This window comes from Pituophis catenifer, unplaced genomic scaffold (genome assembly GCF_029215685.1).
Source record: "Pituophis catenifer annectens isolate HBS135680 unplaced genomic scaffold, rPitCat1.0.hap2 SCAF_2, whole genome shotgun sequence".
Lineage (NCBI taxonomy): Eukaryota > Metazoa > Chordata > Lepidosauria > Squamata > Colubridae > Pituophis > Pituophis catenifer.
In genome coordinates this window covers 11,975,244-11,992,125 of record NW_027256882.1, presented here as the reverse complement: position 1 = coordinate 11,992,125, position 16,882 = coordinate 11,975,244, and the positions used below count along the sequence as shown (strand labels likewise).

At 45.1% G+C, this 16,882-nt stretch overlaps 1 protein-coding gene and 1 pseudogene across 1 annotated transcript; both read right to left on the bottom strand.

The window, feature by feature from the left end:
- Positions 1–4,095: 4,095 nt before the first annotated feature.
- LOC139311762 (zinc finger protein 107-like) overlaps positions 4,096–16,882 on the bottom strand; it is a 51,216-nt pseudogene continuing 38,429 nt past the window's right edge.
- Positions 10,799–14,851, bottom strand: LOC139311758 (zinc finger protein 202-like). Its single transcript, XM_070936262.1, has 3 exons — positions 14,305–14,851; positions 12,799–12,925; positions 10,799–10,947 (listed from the first exon to the last, which is right to left on the bottom strand). The coding sequence occupies exons 1-3, from the start codon at positions 14,818–14,820 to the stop codon at positions 10,799–10,801; spliced, it is 792 nt and encodes a 263-aa protein (XP_070792363.1). The 5' UTR covers positions 14,821–14,851.

The window sequence follows — 16,882 nt, the reverse complement described above, 5'->3', positions numbered from 1 at the left end:
AAAGACAAAGCAGCTCCCACCTTCTTGCCCTTTGTCAATGAGCCAGAGGCAGAAACTCAATCTTTGTCAATGGACCCTCATCTGCAACACAATAGGACCCATCTAGCAACAGAAACTCACCACATGGCACCTGGAAGATTACATCAGCCAGCAAGGCTAGCTAAGACCTCCACCCCCTGGGAGTCTGACAACCAATCAGGATACTCTTTCGGGGCCCCAGGAAGTTCAAAGCCAGAGAGAGCATAAAACCCGGGGACTCGCAGCATCTCACCCTTTTTTGTTCAGGAACCTGAGCCATGTGATCCTGTCCACCATTAAACCGTCTTTCCAAACAGTCTTCATGTTTCCAGTGTCTTTTTCCTCGCTTGGAGCTGAACCCAGAAGGATATTTCTTCCTACAGAAAGGAAGAAGAAAGAAAGAAAGAGAGAGAGAGAGAGGGAGAGGCTGGTTGGGAGAGAGGGAGAGAGGAAGGAAGGAAAAGAAAGAGAAAAAGGAAGTGTTAGAAGAAATATCTCTCGTTCGTTCCCCAGCTGGGAAGCAATCAGATGCTGAGAAGAAACAGACTCAGAGAAGCAAGCTGCCAGAAAGTGGAATCCTTTCATTCAGGAGGGCAAGAAGTAGTGACAGCTCAAGCATTCCTGGCTAGCAAGCAGATTGGGGGAGGCAAACCCATGCCTTCTTATACTTGATTTAGTTGAAGCTCCTACAATTTGATGGGGTTATTTGTGTGCCTCTAGTTAAAGTGATCGCCCTGGATCTTGTCTTCCTGCCTTAATGAGTTAATCCTGTCCCAGGATCTTTGTCTTTTCTACCCTGCTGGTTAATCCTTTAAGGGGGCAGGAAAAAGGGAGTTCTAGTTTTGCCTTGGTGAGTTATTTTAGCCTGATTCCCCTTATCTTAATGGCTCTACTTAAGTGTTTCTGTTGTCAGCTCTGTTACTTCTGTAACAGCCCTTAGCAGGGCTGCTCTGAGTTTTCCTTTCAGCTGGTGCTTCTTGGTTTTCTTAAAGGGGGAAGGGCTGGTTTGAGTCTCTTGGCACTGTTTTCTGAGGTTTCTGGCACTGTCCTTTTGGGATGTACTTACTACAAAAGAAAAAAAAGAAAATATAGAAAGGAAGGAAGGAAGAAAGGAAGAAAAAGAAATGAGGGGGAAAAAAGAAAAGAAAGTCCAGGCAAAGGTCCAGAGGTAAAAAGTTGATTATTGGCATGTTAAAAAAGACATGCAGTGGTGGAGAGCTTAGCTAATTAAGTGCACCCTCCCATGCTTATTATGGGATGTTAACCTAAACTGTGCACATCTTCAATAAAGCAGGAAGAAGTAATGAAAGATCAGGAAATTCCAATGTGGATCTGTGGGTTTATGATATAAAAACAGCTCACTGGGTATCAGATGACTTGTTTGATTTGGATCGAGTCCCAAACATACCTCTATTTACTGGCACACAGGGCCACCCTAGAAATAGCCAAGGACTGGCCCGCGGTGCCCCTGCCAGTGAAAATTGATTTTTGGCTGCAATGACCTCCTGCAACCCTTTGCCAATGAAAACAGAGCTCAGGTGGGTCACACTTTCACTGGCAGAGCGCTCAGGCCCCCGAGACAAGTGACGCTGCACTGATCATGCCCATCCTGGCCACACCCAGCCCGAGGTAAACACAATCCTGAATGAAATTGACTTTGATACCCCTGTCTTAGAGAGTAGGGGAGGCCTCCTGGGAGCACTTGTTCCTGCACTAGGCCTCCCTCGATTTCTCCCATCCCCAAGTCACTCCATGCTCTATCTAACGACCCATGCATTTGGTTAACGAATGCATTGGGGAAAGCAGGGACAGGGAGATCGTTAGTTAGGTGCTTCATTTAATGTACTCCCCACCTTCCAGCATGAATGGGCAGGCTCCATTAATGTTGTAAGTTGGGGACTACCTGTACAGGGGGTTACCAAGGCAGTCTATAAACCCCCATGTTCGTTCTTTAACCTCCCTGCAAGTCCCATTCCCCCCAACTGACAGGGTAATACATCCATCAACCATACACAGTTGCCAATCAAACAGCAACATGAACCCTAGTGACACAGTGGTTAGAATGCAGTATTGCAGGCTAACTCTGCCGATTGTCAGCAGCTCAATCCTGACTGGCTCAAGGTCAATTCAGCTTCCACCCTTCCATGGTGGATAAAATGAGGAGCCAGATTATTGGGGGGAATAAGCTGACTCTGTAAACCGCTTAGAGAGGGCTGTAAAGCACTGTGAAGCGGTATATAAGTCTTAAGTACTAGAGCTATAGCTAACATTGAGTAGGCAGGGGAACAGGAAGGAAGACCAAACTGGGACCGGGTCCTCTGCAGACACAATCCCCATGGCAAAAAAAGGGAATAAACAAATGATCCTTCTCTGAGAGATTAGATTGTGAAAGAAAATTTGAAGTTGTCCGGTTGATCTGTGTCTCACAACCACGATGGAGTTTTCTCCATTACCTGAGAATGGCAAAGAAGAAAACTAAATAAAAGAGAACTGGTAGTGCTGTCCAACCTCAATATTTCTTTAATAAACAGGAGATAGTATACATTTTTGCAACCAAATTATAAACAGGAGATCCAATATATAAACAAATGCAAATTAAGTACTCTTACTGGAGAGAGATCAAGTGACCCAGAAGGAACCAATGAAAGAGAAAGAATTGAGAATTGGAAGCCTCCTGTTTCAGAAGGAGGTTGGATTAGAAGACTTCAAGGTCCTTTCCAACTTGGTTACTGTGTAAGTGAAGTCGGAATTAAGAAAATCAGACCCGGTATGTAGAAATATGCAAATTCAGTATTCATACGCAAGGAAAGACTAAAGTGCCAAGTCCTACTAATTGTTCCTCCATTTACTGCTTATAATGATCAGATTTATAGGTACTTGTCTCTAATAACCTATAGCTATTTCAAGATTTTTGATCCTGTCTACCATATTATTCCCTACATCTACTTCCTCTGATGATCAACAGGTTTATAGATATTTGTCAATGATAGGATAGGATAGGACAGGACAGGACTAGGCACCACACGGCTCTGGAGCCGCATGTGGTTTTTGCATCCTTCCGCTGCAGCTGTTGCTAGTTGGCACCACAATTTTGAGGAGCTTCCGGTTACAGAGGGAAAAGCACGGGATGCCAGGAGGAGACACTATGGCAAGGGGCAGATTTTCCGGTTTGCTCCACAATTGATATGGCTTTTGGTTAGGATGGGTAGAGGAAAACTGACGCCGCGCTAGGAAGAGACTCTATGGTGGGAGAACCGGACTACCGGTTGGCAGAGGAAAAAGGACACCACGCTAGGAGGAGATTCTATGGTAGGGGAACCAGACTTCCAGTTGGCTCCAGAATTGAATGGGGGGCTTCCGGTTAGGACCTTTAAGGTTTAAAGGTTGCCAACCCCGGGATAGGATAATGGGAATGAGAGTAGAGTAGGAGTGGAACAGAACAGAAGAGAAGTCTCTGGTGCATAAACTCACACTGTACATATAAAAAGCAATGAATCACAAATCATAGTTACAATCATTAATCCAGTCACACTTGGGCAATAAAGAATTCTATTCTATTCTATTCTATTCTATTCTATTCTATTCTATTCTATTCTATTCTATTTCTATTCTATTGTTACAAATAATTGATAAATCATAAGGAACCAAAAGGAGAAGATAATTGGAAAGATGAGAAAAATGAGAAAATATGAAAAATAAGAGAGTTCTGTGGGAATGAAGTGTGATGGCATGGGGGAGGAAGAAAACTATCTTTCTGTCTGGTTGCTTTGGTATGCAATACCCTATAGCAGAGTCCTGAGGGGGGGAAGATGAAATTGATTCTGTGCAGGATGTGAGGGGTCTATAGGTATTTTCTCAGCCCTCTTTCTGGTTCATGCAGTGTATCCTCAGTAGAAGGCTGGTTGTGATTGTTTTATCTTGCAGTCCTAACTATCCGTTAGGTACAACTATCCGTCTGTACCTATCCTGTTTGGTTGCTGTGTCAAACCAGACAATTATTGAAGTACAAATGAAAGACTCAATTAGTTGTAACTCTTCCAAGAGCCTTCAGTTGATCTCATCCACCATTTTATCAACTTAAATCTTATAAAATGAAATGAAACAATATATGTATCGTCCATCCATCCAATTTCTTAACCGCCCATCTCTCTGATAGATGGATACAGGGCGATAATTCCTCGTTTTCCTTCCTTCAGCCATACCAATTTATTTCAGCCCATGATCCACTTCCATGACATTTCCTTGTGTAAAAAAAAAAACACGAATTCCACTTGTGTCCTATCACACTTGGCCAATAAAGAATTCTAACATTTCTGCATGAGGATCCTAACCTCAGAACTGGGGTCTCTGAAGTTCTGTCTACAGTCCGTGGACTCATATGGTTTCTCCCGTGTGGATTCTTCTGTGAGAAGTCACAGAACAACTCTTTCTAAATCTCTTTCCACATTCTGCACAGTTGTACGGTTTCTCCCCCGTGTGGATCCTTTTATGAGAACTAAGGGAACTGCTTACAGTGAAGCTCTTTCCACATTCCGTACATTTATAAGGCTTCTCCCCTGTGTGGGTCCTTTTATGGGATGTCAGGGAACTGCTTATGCTAAAACTTTTCCCACACTCCAGACACTGATATGGCTTCTCTCCAGTGTGGATCCTTTTATGGGAAGTGAGGTAGCCTGCATCACTGAAGCTCTTTCCGCACTCCAGGCACTGATATGGTTTCTCCCCTGTGTGGATCCTCTTATGGGAAATAAGGCGGCTTTTCCGACAGAAGCCCTTCCCACACTCCGTACATTGATAGGGTTTCTCCCTGCTGTGGATTCTCATGTGAGAAGTGAGGTAAGTTCTCTTAATGAAACTCTTTCCACACTCCAAGCATGGATGTGGTTTTTCTCCACGGTGGATCCTTTCATGGGTCATAAGGTGACTTTTCTGATGGAAGCTCTTCCCACAATCCATGCATTGATATGGATTCTCCCAGACCTGACTCTTTTGATCGTTAATGAGATGGCTACTCTGGCTGAAGCTCTCTCCACATTCCACATAGTTATATAATTTCTCCCCAAGCGATATATTTTGATTTAAAGTAAGAGGAAATGTCCATTCCCTATTTTCATGTTGTGCCTCGACAGGCAGCCTTCTGCAATATCCACACAATCCTGATTCCTCCTTCAATATTTTTCCACAGCCTGGACACATTCTGGTTCCTTGGTGATTTTTTTCAGCCTGGAGCTCATTGTTATCTGCACAATGAAAAGCGAGGGCTTTCTCTGGCTCTCCGTTTAGCTGGTTTTCCTCAGGACTTTGGACTCCCAGTTGACATCGGAACATCCTTTCTCCAATTTCATTGTTGACTGTTGGCAAGTGCTCTATCATCTCCGTCTTAGAGTCCTCATTCTCCCATCTTTCGCCTGATTGCGACAGAAAGAAGAAACAGAGGTGAGTTTCACGAGATGTTCAAGGCCCAAGCTAAGGCACCGAGGGTTCAAGCTCTATTGCTACATCCTGTATTTGAACATTACAGGTAGTTCTCAATTTATGAGCCCTGGTGGTGAAGTGGTTAGAATGCAGTATTGCAGGCTAATTCTGCTGACTGCCAGTAGTTCGATTCTCACCGGCTCAAAATTGACTGAGCCTTCCATCCTTCTAAGGTCGGTAAAATGAGGAGCCAGATTGTTGGGGGTAAGATGCTGACTCTGTAAACTGCTTCGAGAGGGCTGTAAAGCAGTGTGAAGTGGTATACAAATCTAAGTGCTCTCTCTAACATTACAACTGAGCCCAAAATTTCTAAGCGAGATAATTGTTTTGTCCCCTTATACGAGTTTCCTTGTCATGGTTGTTAAGTGAATTACTGCAATTGTTAAGTTAGTAACATGGTTCTGAAGTGAATCTGGCTTCTCCACTGACTTTGCTTGTCAGAAAGTCGCAGGTGATCACATGACCCCTGAATACTGCAACAATTGTAAATACATGCCAGTTGCCAAGTGTCTGAATGTTGACCAAACAACCGTAAGGATACTGCAACGGTCGTAAATGTGAAAAATGGCCATCAGTGACTTTTTTACCTGACGTTGTAACTTCAAACAATCACTAAACAAATATTTGTATGACTACCTGTACAGGTTTCATTCCTCCTGGACCCTGGACTACCTTGTTCTCATTCCTCCTGGACCCTATGGGGGTACAGATTACACCCAGGGTATTAATTTTACTATCCCTGTCGGCCCGGTGCCCAGCACGGAACTTGGAACTAATATTTTAACCTTGGGACATCGATATCATGTACAGACCTACCTTGCTTCCCATGATGTTCAGTGTCAACATAAAACTGTTGGGGAAGATTATTTGGGTTTTAGCTTGTTTTTGAGGAGGTTGCTGAAAGTAAGTCTTCAGTTTGGGAGTGTACAGCAAAGAGGCCTTGGGGCAAATGGGAGGGAGACATGACAGAGAATAACAGAATTGGAAGGGACCTTGGAGGTCTTTTGTCCAAATCGCTGCTCAAGTGGAGACCCTTTATCATTTCAAATAAATGGTTGTCCAATCACTTTAAAACTTCCAGTGATGGAGCACCCACAACCTCTGGAGGCAAGTTGTTCCACTGGTTAATTGTTCTGTCAGATAACGTCTCCTTATTTCTTAGTTGGTTCTCTCCTTGGTTAGTTTCCACCCATTGCTTCTTGTCCTGCCTTCAGGTGCTTTGGAGAACAGCTTGACCCCGTTCTTTGTGGCAGCCCCTGAGATATCGGAACACTGCTATCATGTCACATACCTAATTTAGCCTCCAGTCCCCTAACCAACTTTGTTGCTCTTCTCTGCACTTTAGAGCACGGAAGCCAAATTGCCTCATTATGTTGATGTCACATGACGTATCACGTTTTCTTCCCTTTGCGGAGCTGGGGTGGACGTGGCCTGTGCGTGATGCATCCAACCCTTGGGCTGCCAGTTTGACATCCCTGTTCTAGAGTCTCAACATCTTTTTTTATATCATGGTGACAAACCTGGATGCAGTATTCGAAGTGTGGTCTTATCAAGGCAGTATGAAGTGGTACTAACACTTCACGTAATTCGAGCCTATTAGGATTTCCAAACTCCAGAAAAATGAAAGGCCCTCCCTTAAGGCTACCACCCAAAAAAGAACAGCATGAAGATTTTTAGCCCTGCCTGCCTGATTGGGTGGGAGAAACAATACATTCTCCTTCATTGTATGAAAGGAACAGACTAACATTTTCTGAGAAACAGGTCAGCTGGTTACGTCTAACCAGAAAAGTAGAAGGAGAGCCTTACTGTCAAGCCGGATCTCCAGTATGAGTTTTCCCTTTGATGCTTGCTAGCTAAAAGCCATAGTAACAGGGAAGGAGGGCATGGCACTGGGGTTTGGGAAGTGAGCTGGTGTGAAGAAGGCCCACCTGAATATAAAGGGAGGTTTGCTCTCTGGAATTACTGCGCTGCTGAATGGAGTGGTTTACATCCAGTCAAGGCCAATTGTCCCGGGGACGATGTGCCCCACATGACGCTATGTAGGATGGGGACTGAACAGTCAGCCTGGATCCCTGGTGGGGGAAGGATTTGTAGTACCTCTTCTCTACTTCAGTGGATTCGGCGGTTTTCCTTCTTGGGTTTTGAACGGAGGCAAGCCTGACACTTACCTATGCAGGTCACATTCCTTGCATTTTCCAACGTGATCTCCCTGTACAGCAATTTCTGATCAGGATTCAGCAGGGCCCACTCCTCTTCGGAAAAAAATACGGCTATATCTTCAAATGACATGTGATTCTGAAATTGAAAAAAAAATCCCTCTTAATGTACAGTTCTAAGTTGTACTAGAGGTCGTAAATTGAGGATTACCTGTACCACCTGAAAATCGCCCAAGGTCACTCTGAAAGTGAGATGGATGGTATTTAAGCTTAATAAATAAATACAAATAAATCAAATTTATCAAGCTTAGATACCACAACCATCCCAAATCTCAGAGTGACTCTGGGCAATTTTGACAGAGTTCAGGTAGTCCTCAATTTATGACCAAAATTGACTCCAAAATTTTTGTTGTTAAACGAGACAGTTGTTAAGTCAGTTTTGGCCCCATTTTACAACCTTGTTTGCTGCAGTTGTTAATAACATGGTTGTTAAGTGAACCTGGCTTCCCCCTTGACTTTGCTGGTCAGAAGTTTGCAAAAGGGGATCCCATAATCCCAGGAAATTGCAACCGTCATAAACATGAGCCAGATGCCAAGCATCCTAATTTTCATCACATGACCATGGAGATGCTGCAACGGTCATAAGTGTGGAAAATGGTCCTAAGTCATTTTTTTCAGTACTGTTGTTACTCACTGTCATTTCTTGACAGTTAGAACAATTAATCAGTGGAACAAATTACCTCCAGAAGTTGTAAATGCTCTAACTGGACGTTTTTAAGAAGAGACTGGACAACCATCTCTCTCTGGGCACAATGAGAATATCTCTGCTAAATAGAACTCCGCATTGGCAACAGGAAGGGCGTCCGGCTAGTAAACACTCAGCTCCATTCAGTTGGCCAGACTCCACCCTGCAAGGGATTATGGGGTTTCCTGCCTGAACAGGTGTTTGGGCTAGAAGACCTCCAAGGTCCTTTCTAACTCTTCTGTTCTGTTCTATTCTATTCTAATATTCTATTCTTCTATTTTTTTCTTCTAATTCTCTCCTCTCCTCTCCTCTCCTCTCCTCTCCTCTCCTCTCCTCTCCTCTCCTCTCCTCTCCTCTCCTCTCCTCTCCTCTCCCATCCCATCCCATTCTCATTCCATTCCATTCCATTCTATTGCAACCCTCCACTGAAGCAGGAGACATTTCAGAGAAATGGTTGTCCGGTCTCTTCTTAAAAGCCTCCAGCAATGGAGCAGCCACAACTTCTAAAGAAAAGCTCTTCCACTGGTTAATTGTTCTCATTGTCAGGAAATTTCTTAGTTCTAGATTACTTCTCTCCTTGATTAGTTTCCACCCATTGCTTCTTATCCTGCCTTCAGGGGCTTTGGAGAATAGCTTGACTCCCTCTTCATTATGGCAGCCCCTGAAACATTGTAACACTTTTCATTAAACTAGAGATACCTAATTCTTGCAACCATTCTTCATATGTTTTAGGTGCTTCTAATCATCTTGATGCTATGATGCTCCTAATCATCTTTATTGCACATGATGGCTTATGTCACCCCTAGTCTTTCTTTTCATTAATTAGACATACCCAATTCCTGCAACCATTCTTCATATGTTTTAGCCTCCAGTCCCCTATTCAATTTCACTGCTTTTCTCTGCACTCTTTGCAGAGTCTCGGTACCTTTTTAAAATTGCAGCGATCAAAACTGGATGCAATATTCTGAGTGTTGGTCTTACCAAGGCATTATAAAGTGGTACTAGCACTTTAGGCGAGCTTCAGCCCTCCTACCTGACTTGGAATGACGACAGCAGTTTCAGTTCCACCACAAAGCAAAGGTGTTTCTGCAGGAAACCTCAGGGTTGCTCCATTCCCTGATAAGACAGAAATAGAGGAAGACATTTTGAAAACATTCCTACTGCATTCTAGAACAAAATTATACCATACACATAGATAGATAAATAGATGCACACACACACACACAAAATAAAAGGAGCATTCTTTCACACAAGTGGGACTGCAAGTAAGCAATATCAATAGCACTTAGACTTATATACCGCTTCATAGTGCTTTACAGCTCTCTCTAACGGGGTTACAGTCAGCATATTACCCCCAATAATCTTCAACAGTTTTTATGTTGACAATGAGCATCATCGGAAGCAAATATTAATTCCAAGTTCCATATTGGGGAGTGGGCTGATAGGGAACCCCAGATTGATAGTAAGAAATAATGACGTGGGTGTAATCTGTACCCCCATAGGATCCAGGAGGAATGAGAACAAGGGAAACCTATACTGCTTAGTGATTGTTTGAAGTTGCAACGGCAGGTAAACAAGTGACTGAGGACCATTTTTCACACTTACTACCGTGGCAGTATCCCTGTGGTCATGTGACCAAAATTTGGATGCTTGGCAACTGGCATGTATTTATGACATTCACAGTGTCCTGGGGTCATGTGATCACCTGAGACTTTCCAACAAGCAAAGTCAATGGAGAATCCAGATTCACTTAACCACCATGTTTCTAACTTAAGAACTGCAGTAATTCACTTCACAACTGTCTCAAAATTGCTTTTTCAAAAGGCAGTTGCAACTTTGGGATGACCATGACCTGGATGACTGTGAATTTCCATAGACACTTAACAACTGTGGCAAGGAAAGTCATAAAATGGGGCAAAACTCACTTAACAACTGTCTTGCTTAGAAATGTTGGGCTCAGTTGTGGTGTTAGCAATAGCACTACCAATAGCACTTAAGACTTACAGTATATACTGCTTCATATTGCTTTTATAGCCCTCTCTAAGTTGTTTAGAGCAGTGGTCACCAAGGTCCGTGAGAAAATTTTGGTGGTCCAGGGTGCAGGAGCTGCTCCAGGATGAGCAATGGCCAGTCCTGTGACTGGAGCTCTGGAATATGGGACTGGCCAGGCAGCTCATGGTGGGGCTGTAAATCTCTGCTGTAGACGGAGGTTTGTGCAATTTGCAACTATGCAGCGCAGCCCTCACCGGCCGGAATGAGCTAATGGTGCAAGGGGGGGGTGGCGGTGCAGGTGGACCAAAGCAACGGGTGGCGGCAACCCCGCGCTGTTTCTTCCCCCTGCTGTAGCTTCCTCTCGGCTGAACTCACCAGTGGCTGTCCCCCGCCCCTCGCCCTCCCTTTCCAGTCACTCCTTGGGAGTGAGGGGCGATGGAGATTCACTCCATATTCCAGAGCGGGAGCGAAGCTTCATTTCTTGCTGGATCTCGCGGCTGTTTCTTCTGGCCCTTGTTGGTGCTCCGCACACCTCGGTCTCTCGGGGAGATGCTTGACTTCCTCTCAGCCCCAAGACACATAAGATGGCCCATGAGATGGGAGAGGGAAAGAGAATCAGAGAGAGAATCAGAACAAGAGAGTGAGAATGAGAGAGAGAGAGAGAGAGAGAGAGAGAGAGAGAGAGAGAGAGAGAGAGAGGGAGAGAGAGAATGAAAGAGAATGAGAAAGAGGGGGAGAGAGAGCGAGAATGAGAAAGGGGGAGAGAGGGGGGACAGAGAGAGAGAATGAGAGAGGGGGAGAGAAAGAGAGAGAGAAAGAGAGAGCGGGAGAGAGAATGAGAAAGAGAATGAAAGAGAGAGAGAGAATGAGAGGGGGGAGAGAAAAAGAGAGAAAGAGACAATGAAAGAAAGAGAGAGAGAGAGAAAGAAAGAGACAGAGACAGAATCAGAATCAGAGAATGAGAGAGAGACAGAATGAAAGAGAATCAGAGAATCAAAGAGAATCAGAATGAGACACACAGAGAGACAGAGAATTAAAGAGAAGACAGAGTGAAAAAGAGAGAATGAGAGAAAAAGAGACAGAATGAGAGAATGAAAGAGAAAGAATGAAAGAGAATGAGACAGAATGAAAGAATCAGAGAATGAGAGACAGAATGAGAGAGACAGAATGAAAGAGAGAAAGAGAGAGAGAGAACGAGAGAGAGAACGAGAGAGAGAGAGAATGAAAGAGAAAGAGAGAAAGAGACAGAATGAAAGAGAGAGAAAAAGGAAGAGGGAATCAGAGAAGAGGGAAGAGAGAGAGGGAGAGAGAGGGGAAGAGAGAAAGAAAAAACGAGAGGAGAGAGAGAGGAGGGAGAGTGCCTGAAAGATCCCATCCTGTCACTGGGAGTCCAGGCGCTTCAGAAAGCGGCGCACTGGATTCGTATTAGTGGTCCGTGGGATTTAAAATTATGAACTTGGTGGTCCGTGAGGTCCAAAAGATTGGGGACCCCTGGTTTAGAGAGTTAGCACTTTGCTCCCAACAACCTGGGAAGGGTGACAGTCAGCAGAGTTAGCCTGCAATATTGCATTCTAACCACTGCACCACCATCGCGATAAGGCCTCTCTGATTAACTGTGTAGGTGGCAAGGAGTGAATTAAAGAGGCCTAAATGGTTAGGCTTTGAAGTGGCTCTCTTGTCATGAGAGACAAGGGCTTCTGTCAATCCCTGAAGGCCCAGTGAACTATGAGGTTCCTTAAATCTGGATTTAAGAATCTACTGAAATAAAGAGAGATTTTAAGATTGTATCTTGGGTTCATTTTTTCCCAGGACTTCAAAGAATTGGGCAGCTGCTGAACAATACAATTTCCATTAGACGGGACTTTTGCCTTATATTTGGAGCTGTGGTGACGTGGTGGTTAAAATTTATTGCAGGCTAACTCTGCCCACAGCCAGGAGTTCGATCCTCACCGGCTCAAGTTTGTCTCAGCCTTCCATCCTTCCGAGGTCGGTAAAATGAGGATCCAGATTCTTGGGAGCAATAGGCTGACTCTGTAAACTGCTTAGAGAAGGCAGTAAAGCACTATGAAGTGGTATATAAGTCTAAGTGCTATTGCTAGTGCTATTTGGGAGTTTGGTAGGAGTTGATTGGCTGGATCAGGGTGCTCAATGCCTCATTGGAAGAGATGATGTTACATGCCTTGAAAGAGGCATCTCTGTCTGGGAATGCTAGCAGTTCAAAGGGGCCTTTGTTGGTTAAATATTTGCTTATTGGGACCCTGGAGAAACACTGGAGTAAGCTTCCAAGCTGAACCAATGTGCTCAATGAATGAATAACATTCTGTAATATGTTTCTTTTCAACTGCACCCCGTTATGTTTCCTTATGGAGTACACCAATATAAAAATGTAACAAATGAAGAAGCATTTATTACCTTCTGATGTGATCGGAGCTGGATCCTCTTGTGAGATCCCTCCGAAGGCCAGTTCCTTTGAGAGAGATGACATGTCTCTGTGTGGTCGGGAGTTTTGAGCATCCACTTCTATGAAGGGATCCTGAACCTGTCAAAAGAAAAAGAGGAAAGAAGATTTTATGGTCTGCGGCAACCAAGTTCACTCTAAAAAGAGGGGGCTTCTCACATACAGGTAGAATAGAATAGAGCAGAATTGGAAGGGACCTTGGAGGTCATCAAGTCCAACCCCCTGCTCACACAAGAAACCCTACATCATTTCAGACAAATAGTTGTATCATCTCTCCTTAAAAACTTCCAGTGTTGGAGCATTCACAACTTCTGGAGGCAAGTTGTTCCACTGGTTAATTGTTTTTACTGTCCTGTGGCAATTCCTGTTGCCCAGGAATTTATTTATCCCAATCCTGTATTGTATGCAGATGCTTCAAGCACTGTGGTGAGAATTAGAGACCTAATTGCCATTGCCAACAGCCTAGGAAAAATTCTACAGGGAACAGCCTTTGAGGTGATTATCTGCATTAGCAGGCACCTCCCGGACAACTTGCCCTCTTTGCTTGAAGCTGTGGACCTATTGTTTCTGTGCATGTGTGTTTTTTTTAAGAACCAATCCTCCTTACCAGAAGGAGCCCCCTTGTGGAGCACTGTGAAGCCGTTACCATGGCAACTCCACTGTGCTATACAGTAGATGCCATTTTAAGGCACATCAGGCTGTATCTTAACAGAACTTGAATCCAAAATGCACACTATCACTGTCAAAAGTACTCTGATTTGACACTATAAATTCATTCTTTTTCATTTTGGAGGCCCAGGCGTTCCAGAGTTATGCTGGAACACACACACACACACACACTGATACACACATCCCACGAGGGATGTTGGGGTGTTTTACCAGAGAGGAGTTTTTTTTCCAGAGAGCAAGTGATCTGTGTACCTAGTTTGGCTGAAATTGCTCGAGGCATTCCAGAGTTATGCTGGAACATACACACACAAAGAGAGTCATTCATATATATATAGCTAGATAAGAAAAAGTTATTGTATTTAAAAATTCAGCAGCATTGCTGCTCACGCTGTGTAGTCCTTGACTTACAACTACAATTGGGCCCAAAATATATGTTGCTAAGCGAGACATTTGTCAAGTGAGTTTTGCCCCGTTTTACAACCTTTCTTGCCACGGTTGCGAAGTGAATCACTGCAGGGGTTAACTTAGTCATACATTTGTTAAGTGAATCTGGCACCCCCATGGACTTTGCTTAGTCAGGTGGTTGCAAAAGGAAATCGTGTGACCCTGGGATGCTGCAACTGTCAGAAATACGAACCAATTGCCACAGCGTCACAATTTTGATCATTGGGATGCTGCAATGAAGAATGAAAAATGGTCATAAGTCACTTTTTTCAAAGTTGTAACTTTGGATGGTCACTAAGTGAACTGTTGTAAGTCAAGGAGTAGCTGCACAATTATTTTTGCCTCACCTGCATCTCTCCCTGTTTCTTTTCCTCTTCCTGGCTCAGGAGAAAGCCTTCCGCAAGGGCCACTGCCTGGGAGCTGGTCTCTGCTCCACACTCTCGCACCCAGCTCTCCATCTTTGGGGGCAGGACGGCCAGGAACTGCTCCAGGACCACCAGGTCCAACATCTGAGTTTTCGTGTGTTTCTCTGGCTTCAGCCATCGACGATAAAGACGGTGTAAGCGAGTGCAAAGTTCTCGAGGTGCCTCGGCTTCTTTGTAGAAGAACTCCTGGCAAAATTGATATCCTCCAGCCCATTTGGTGGTTTCTCCTTCCAGGACGTTGTCCTTCTTCGTTCTTCTCCAGAATTTCTCAGTAGAACCAAGCAAGGCAACACGGCATCCATTTCCTTCTGGGTCTCGTGAGCCGGTTTTTGGGGTGTACCGAGACGCTGGTTCACATCCATCTGAAGCCTGTCCTGCGTTTGCAAAAGGACTTTCGGTCGGAGGAGCAGAATGGCAAGAAGAGCCACTGTGAGCCATTTCGGGAGATGTGGGACTTTGATCCTCAAACGATAAGAATCCTCCCACAGAGCAAAATAAATAAATGCTTTCAGTTTTCAAGCTAAGGGAAAGGAACAAAAGGAAAGAAAAAGTGAGAAAAAAAAGAGTTGCCTTCGTAGATGTCCATAGGATGTTCTTGTTCACAAACATTTAACAGAAGACAGAGAAGACACTGCTGTTAAACACACCCACACACACCACCAACACGTGCAATCACTTTTCAAAAAGGAAGTACATGTAAGACTCAATTGAGGTCAAAATTTATGTTGCTAATTAAGGCAGTTGTTAAGTGAGTATTGGCCTGTTTTATGACCTTCCTTGCCACGGCACCCTGGTAACTTTGCAAAGAACACAAAAAAGTCCTAGATTTTCCAAGCTGGAGATACCTTCCAATGCTCAGCACTCAGCTCAGATCCAGTGTGGGGACCCCAAAATGCTCTGGCGTTTTATCCAGCAACCACATCCCCAAAACGGTCTGGATTTTTTTCAGCACCCCCAAAAGGCTGTGGCTTTTTCTCCAGCACCTCCACCCAAAACGGATAGTTTGCACAGAAAAAACCATTGCAAGACACTTCGGGTGGGGATGGGGGTTGTCATCCTTTCTGCAGGACAAGGTCCGCACCAGCCAGCCACGAGCTCTACCAAGGGTGGGAAAGGGGGCCATGGGGTGGGGTGTGAGTGGAGAATTGAGGTGGAGCAGCCCCAGGCTGGCAGGTTGAATGCTTCCTTCCAGGGAGGCCAGCGACAAAGCGCTTTGCAAACCCCGCGGGGCGTCCGCAACTAGGGACCTCCTGGAAATAGCAAAGCAAAAGCAACGCTGAGCTGAACCAGACGGAGCTCTGCCTGACTTTCCTCGCTCCCTTCCCTCCCCCTATCGTTCACATTTGGGGGGTTGGGGGGGGAGAGAAAAGCATCCAAATTTAAGGCTTCAAGGGACGCCCCAACCTTGAGAAGGGAAAGATCCGTAGAAGGGGTGAGTTGCCTCGCCTGGATCAGCGATGAGCTACAAGGGATCGACTGCCCAGCTCGACTCCTCCCACCCGCCCGGGATTCCAGGCTCCACCCACCTCGGAGTTCTGCCCTCGCCTTAAGAGTTGGAGAGCAGATTCGCGCCTGCGCACTCTCCTGCAGACAATGTAAGGGCGAATCCCAGATTCAAGCTCCACCCATCGACCTGGAGAACATGGGCTATGCCTTCCTCGCTGCTCCGCCCCTGCCACTTAGGGTTTGAGCAGGTTCGCGCCTGCGCACTCCTCTGCAGGCAATCTTAAGGGTTAAAGAGAAGGCCTCCCTCGTGATGGGCCCCTGCCTCTCTTGCGAAGGCTCGCTGCTGCTCCTTTCCCGCTCGCCTGGGAAGGGAAGGGTTACTCTCTGGGCAGCACCTCATGGATCTCGCCCGCCAACTGCGCAAAGCGAGCCACTCTGCCCCGTTTGCACCCCGTCTGCGATCCGTCGAGTTTCTGATCCCGAAATCGGTTCTCGTTCAAATGCAATCGGTTTGCGTTTGCGGTCGGGGGCAAAAGGGATCCCTCGGGGCTGCCAGCGTGGCAGACGGGTCTGTACGTAAAACTCAGGTCTTTCTCCCAGATTATGGTGTTTTTTACGTTTTTTCTTTCCTTTGACTGTTTTTCATAGGGTTTTCTTGTGGCTTTCGCCTGCAGGTCCAGCTCTGCTTTTGCAAAGTTGACAAGATTCTAGACCTAGTTTAGACAGGTCGTCCTCGATTTATGACTACCATTGAGGCCCAAATTTTTGCGGCTACCCGAGACAGTTTTTAGCTGAATTTCCCCATCTTACGACCTTTTTTCCATAGTTGTTAAGTGAAACACTGCAACTGTTTTGTTAGTAACACAGTTGTTAAATGAATCTGGCTTCCTGGTTGATTTTGCTTGCCAGGTCACAGAAGGGGAAATCACGTGAACCCCAGGACACTGCAGCCGTCATAAATGAGTTAGTCGCCAAGTGTCTGAATTTTGATCACGTCTCCCTGTGGATGCTGCAATGGTTATGAGTACGAAAAATGCCCATGCCACTTTTTGCA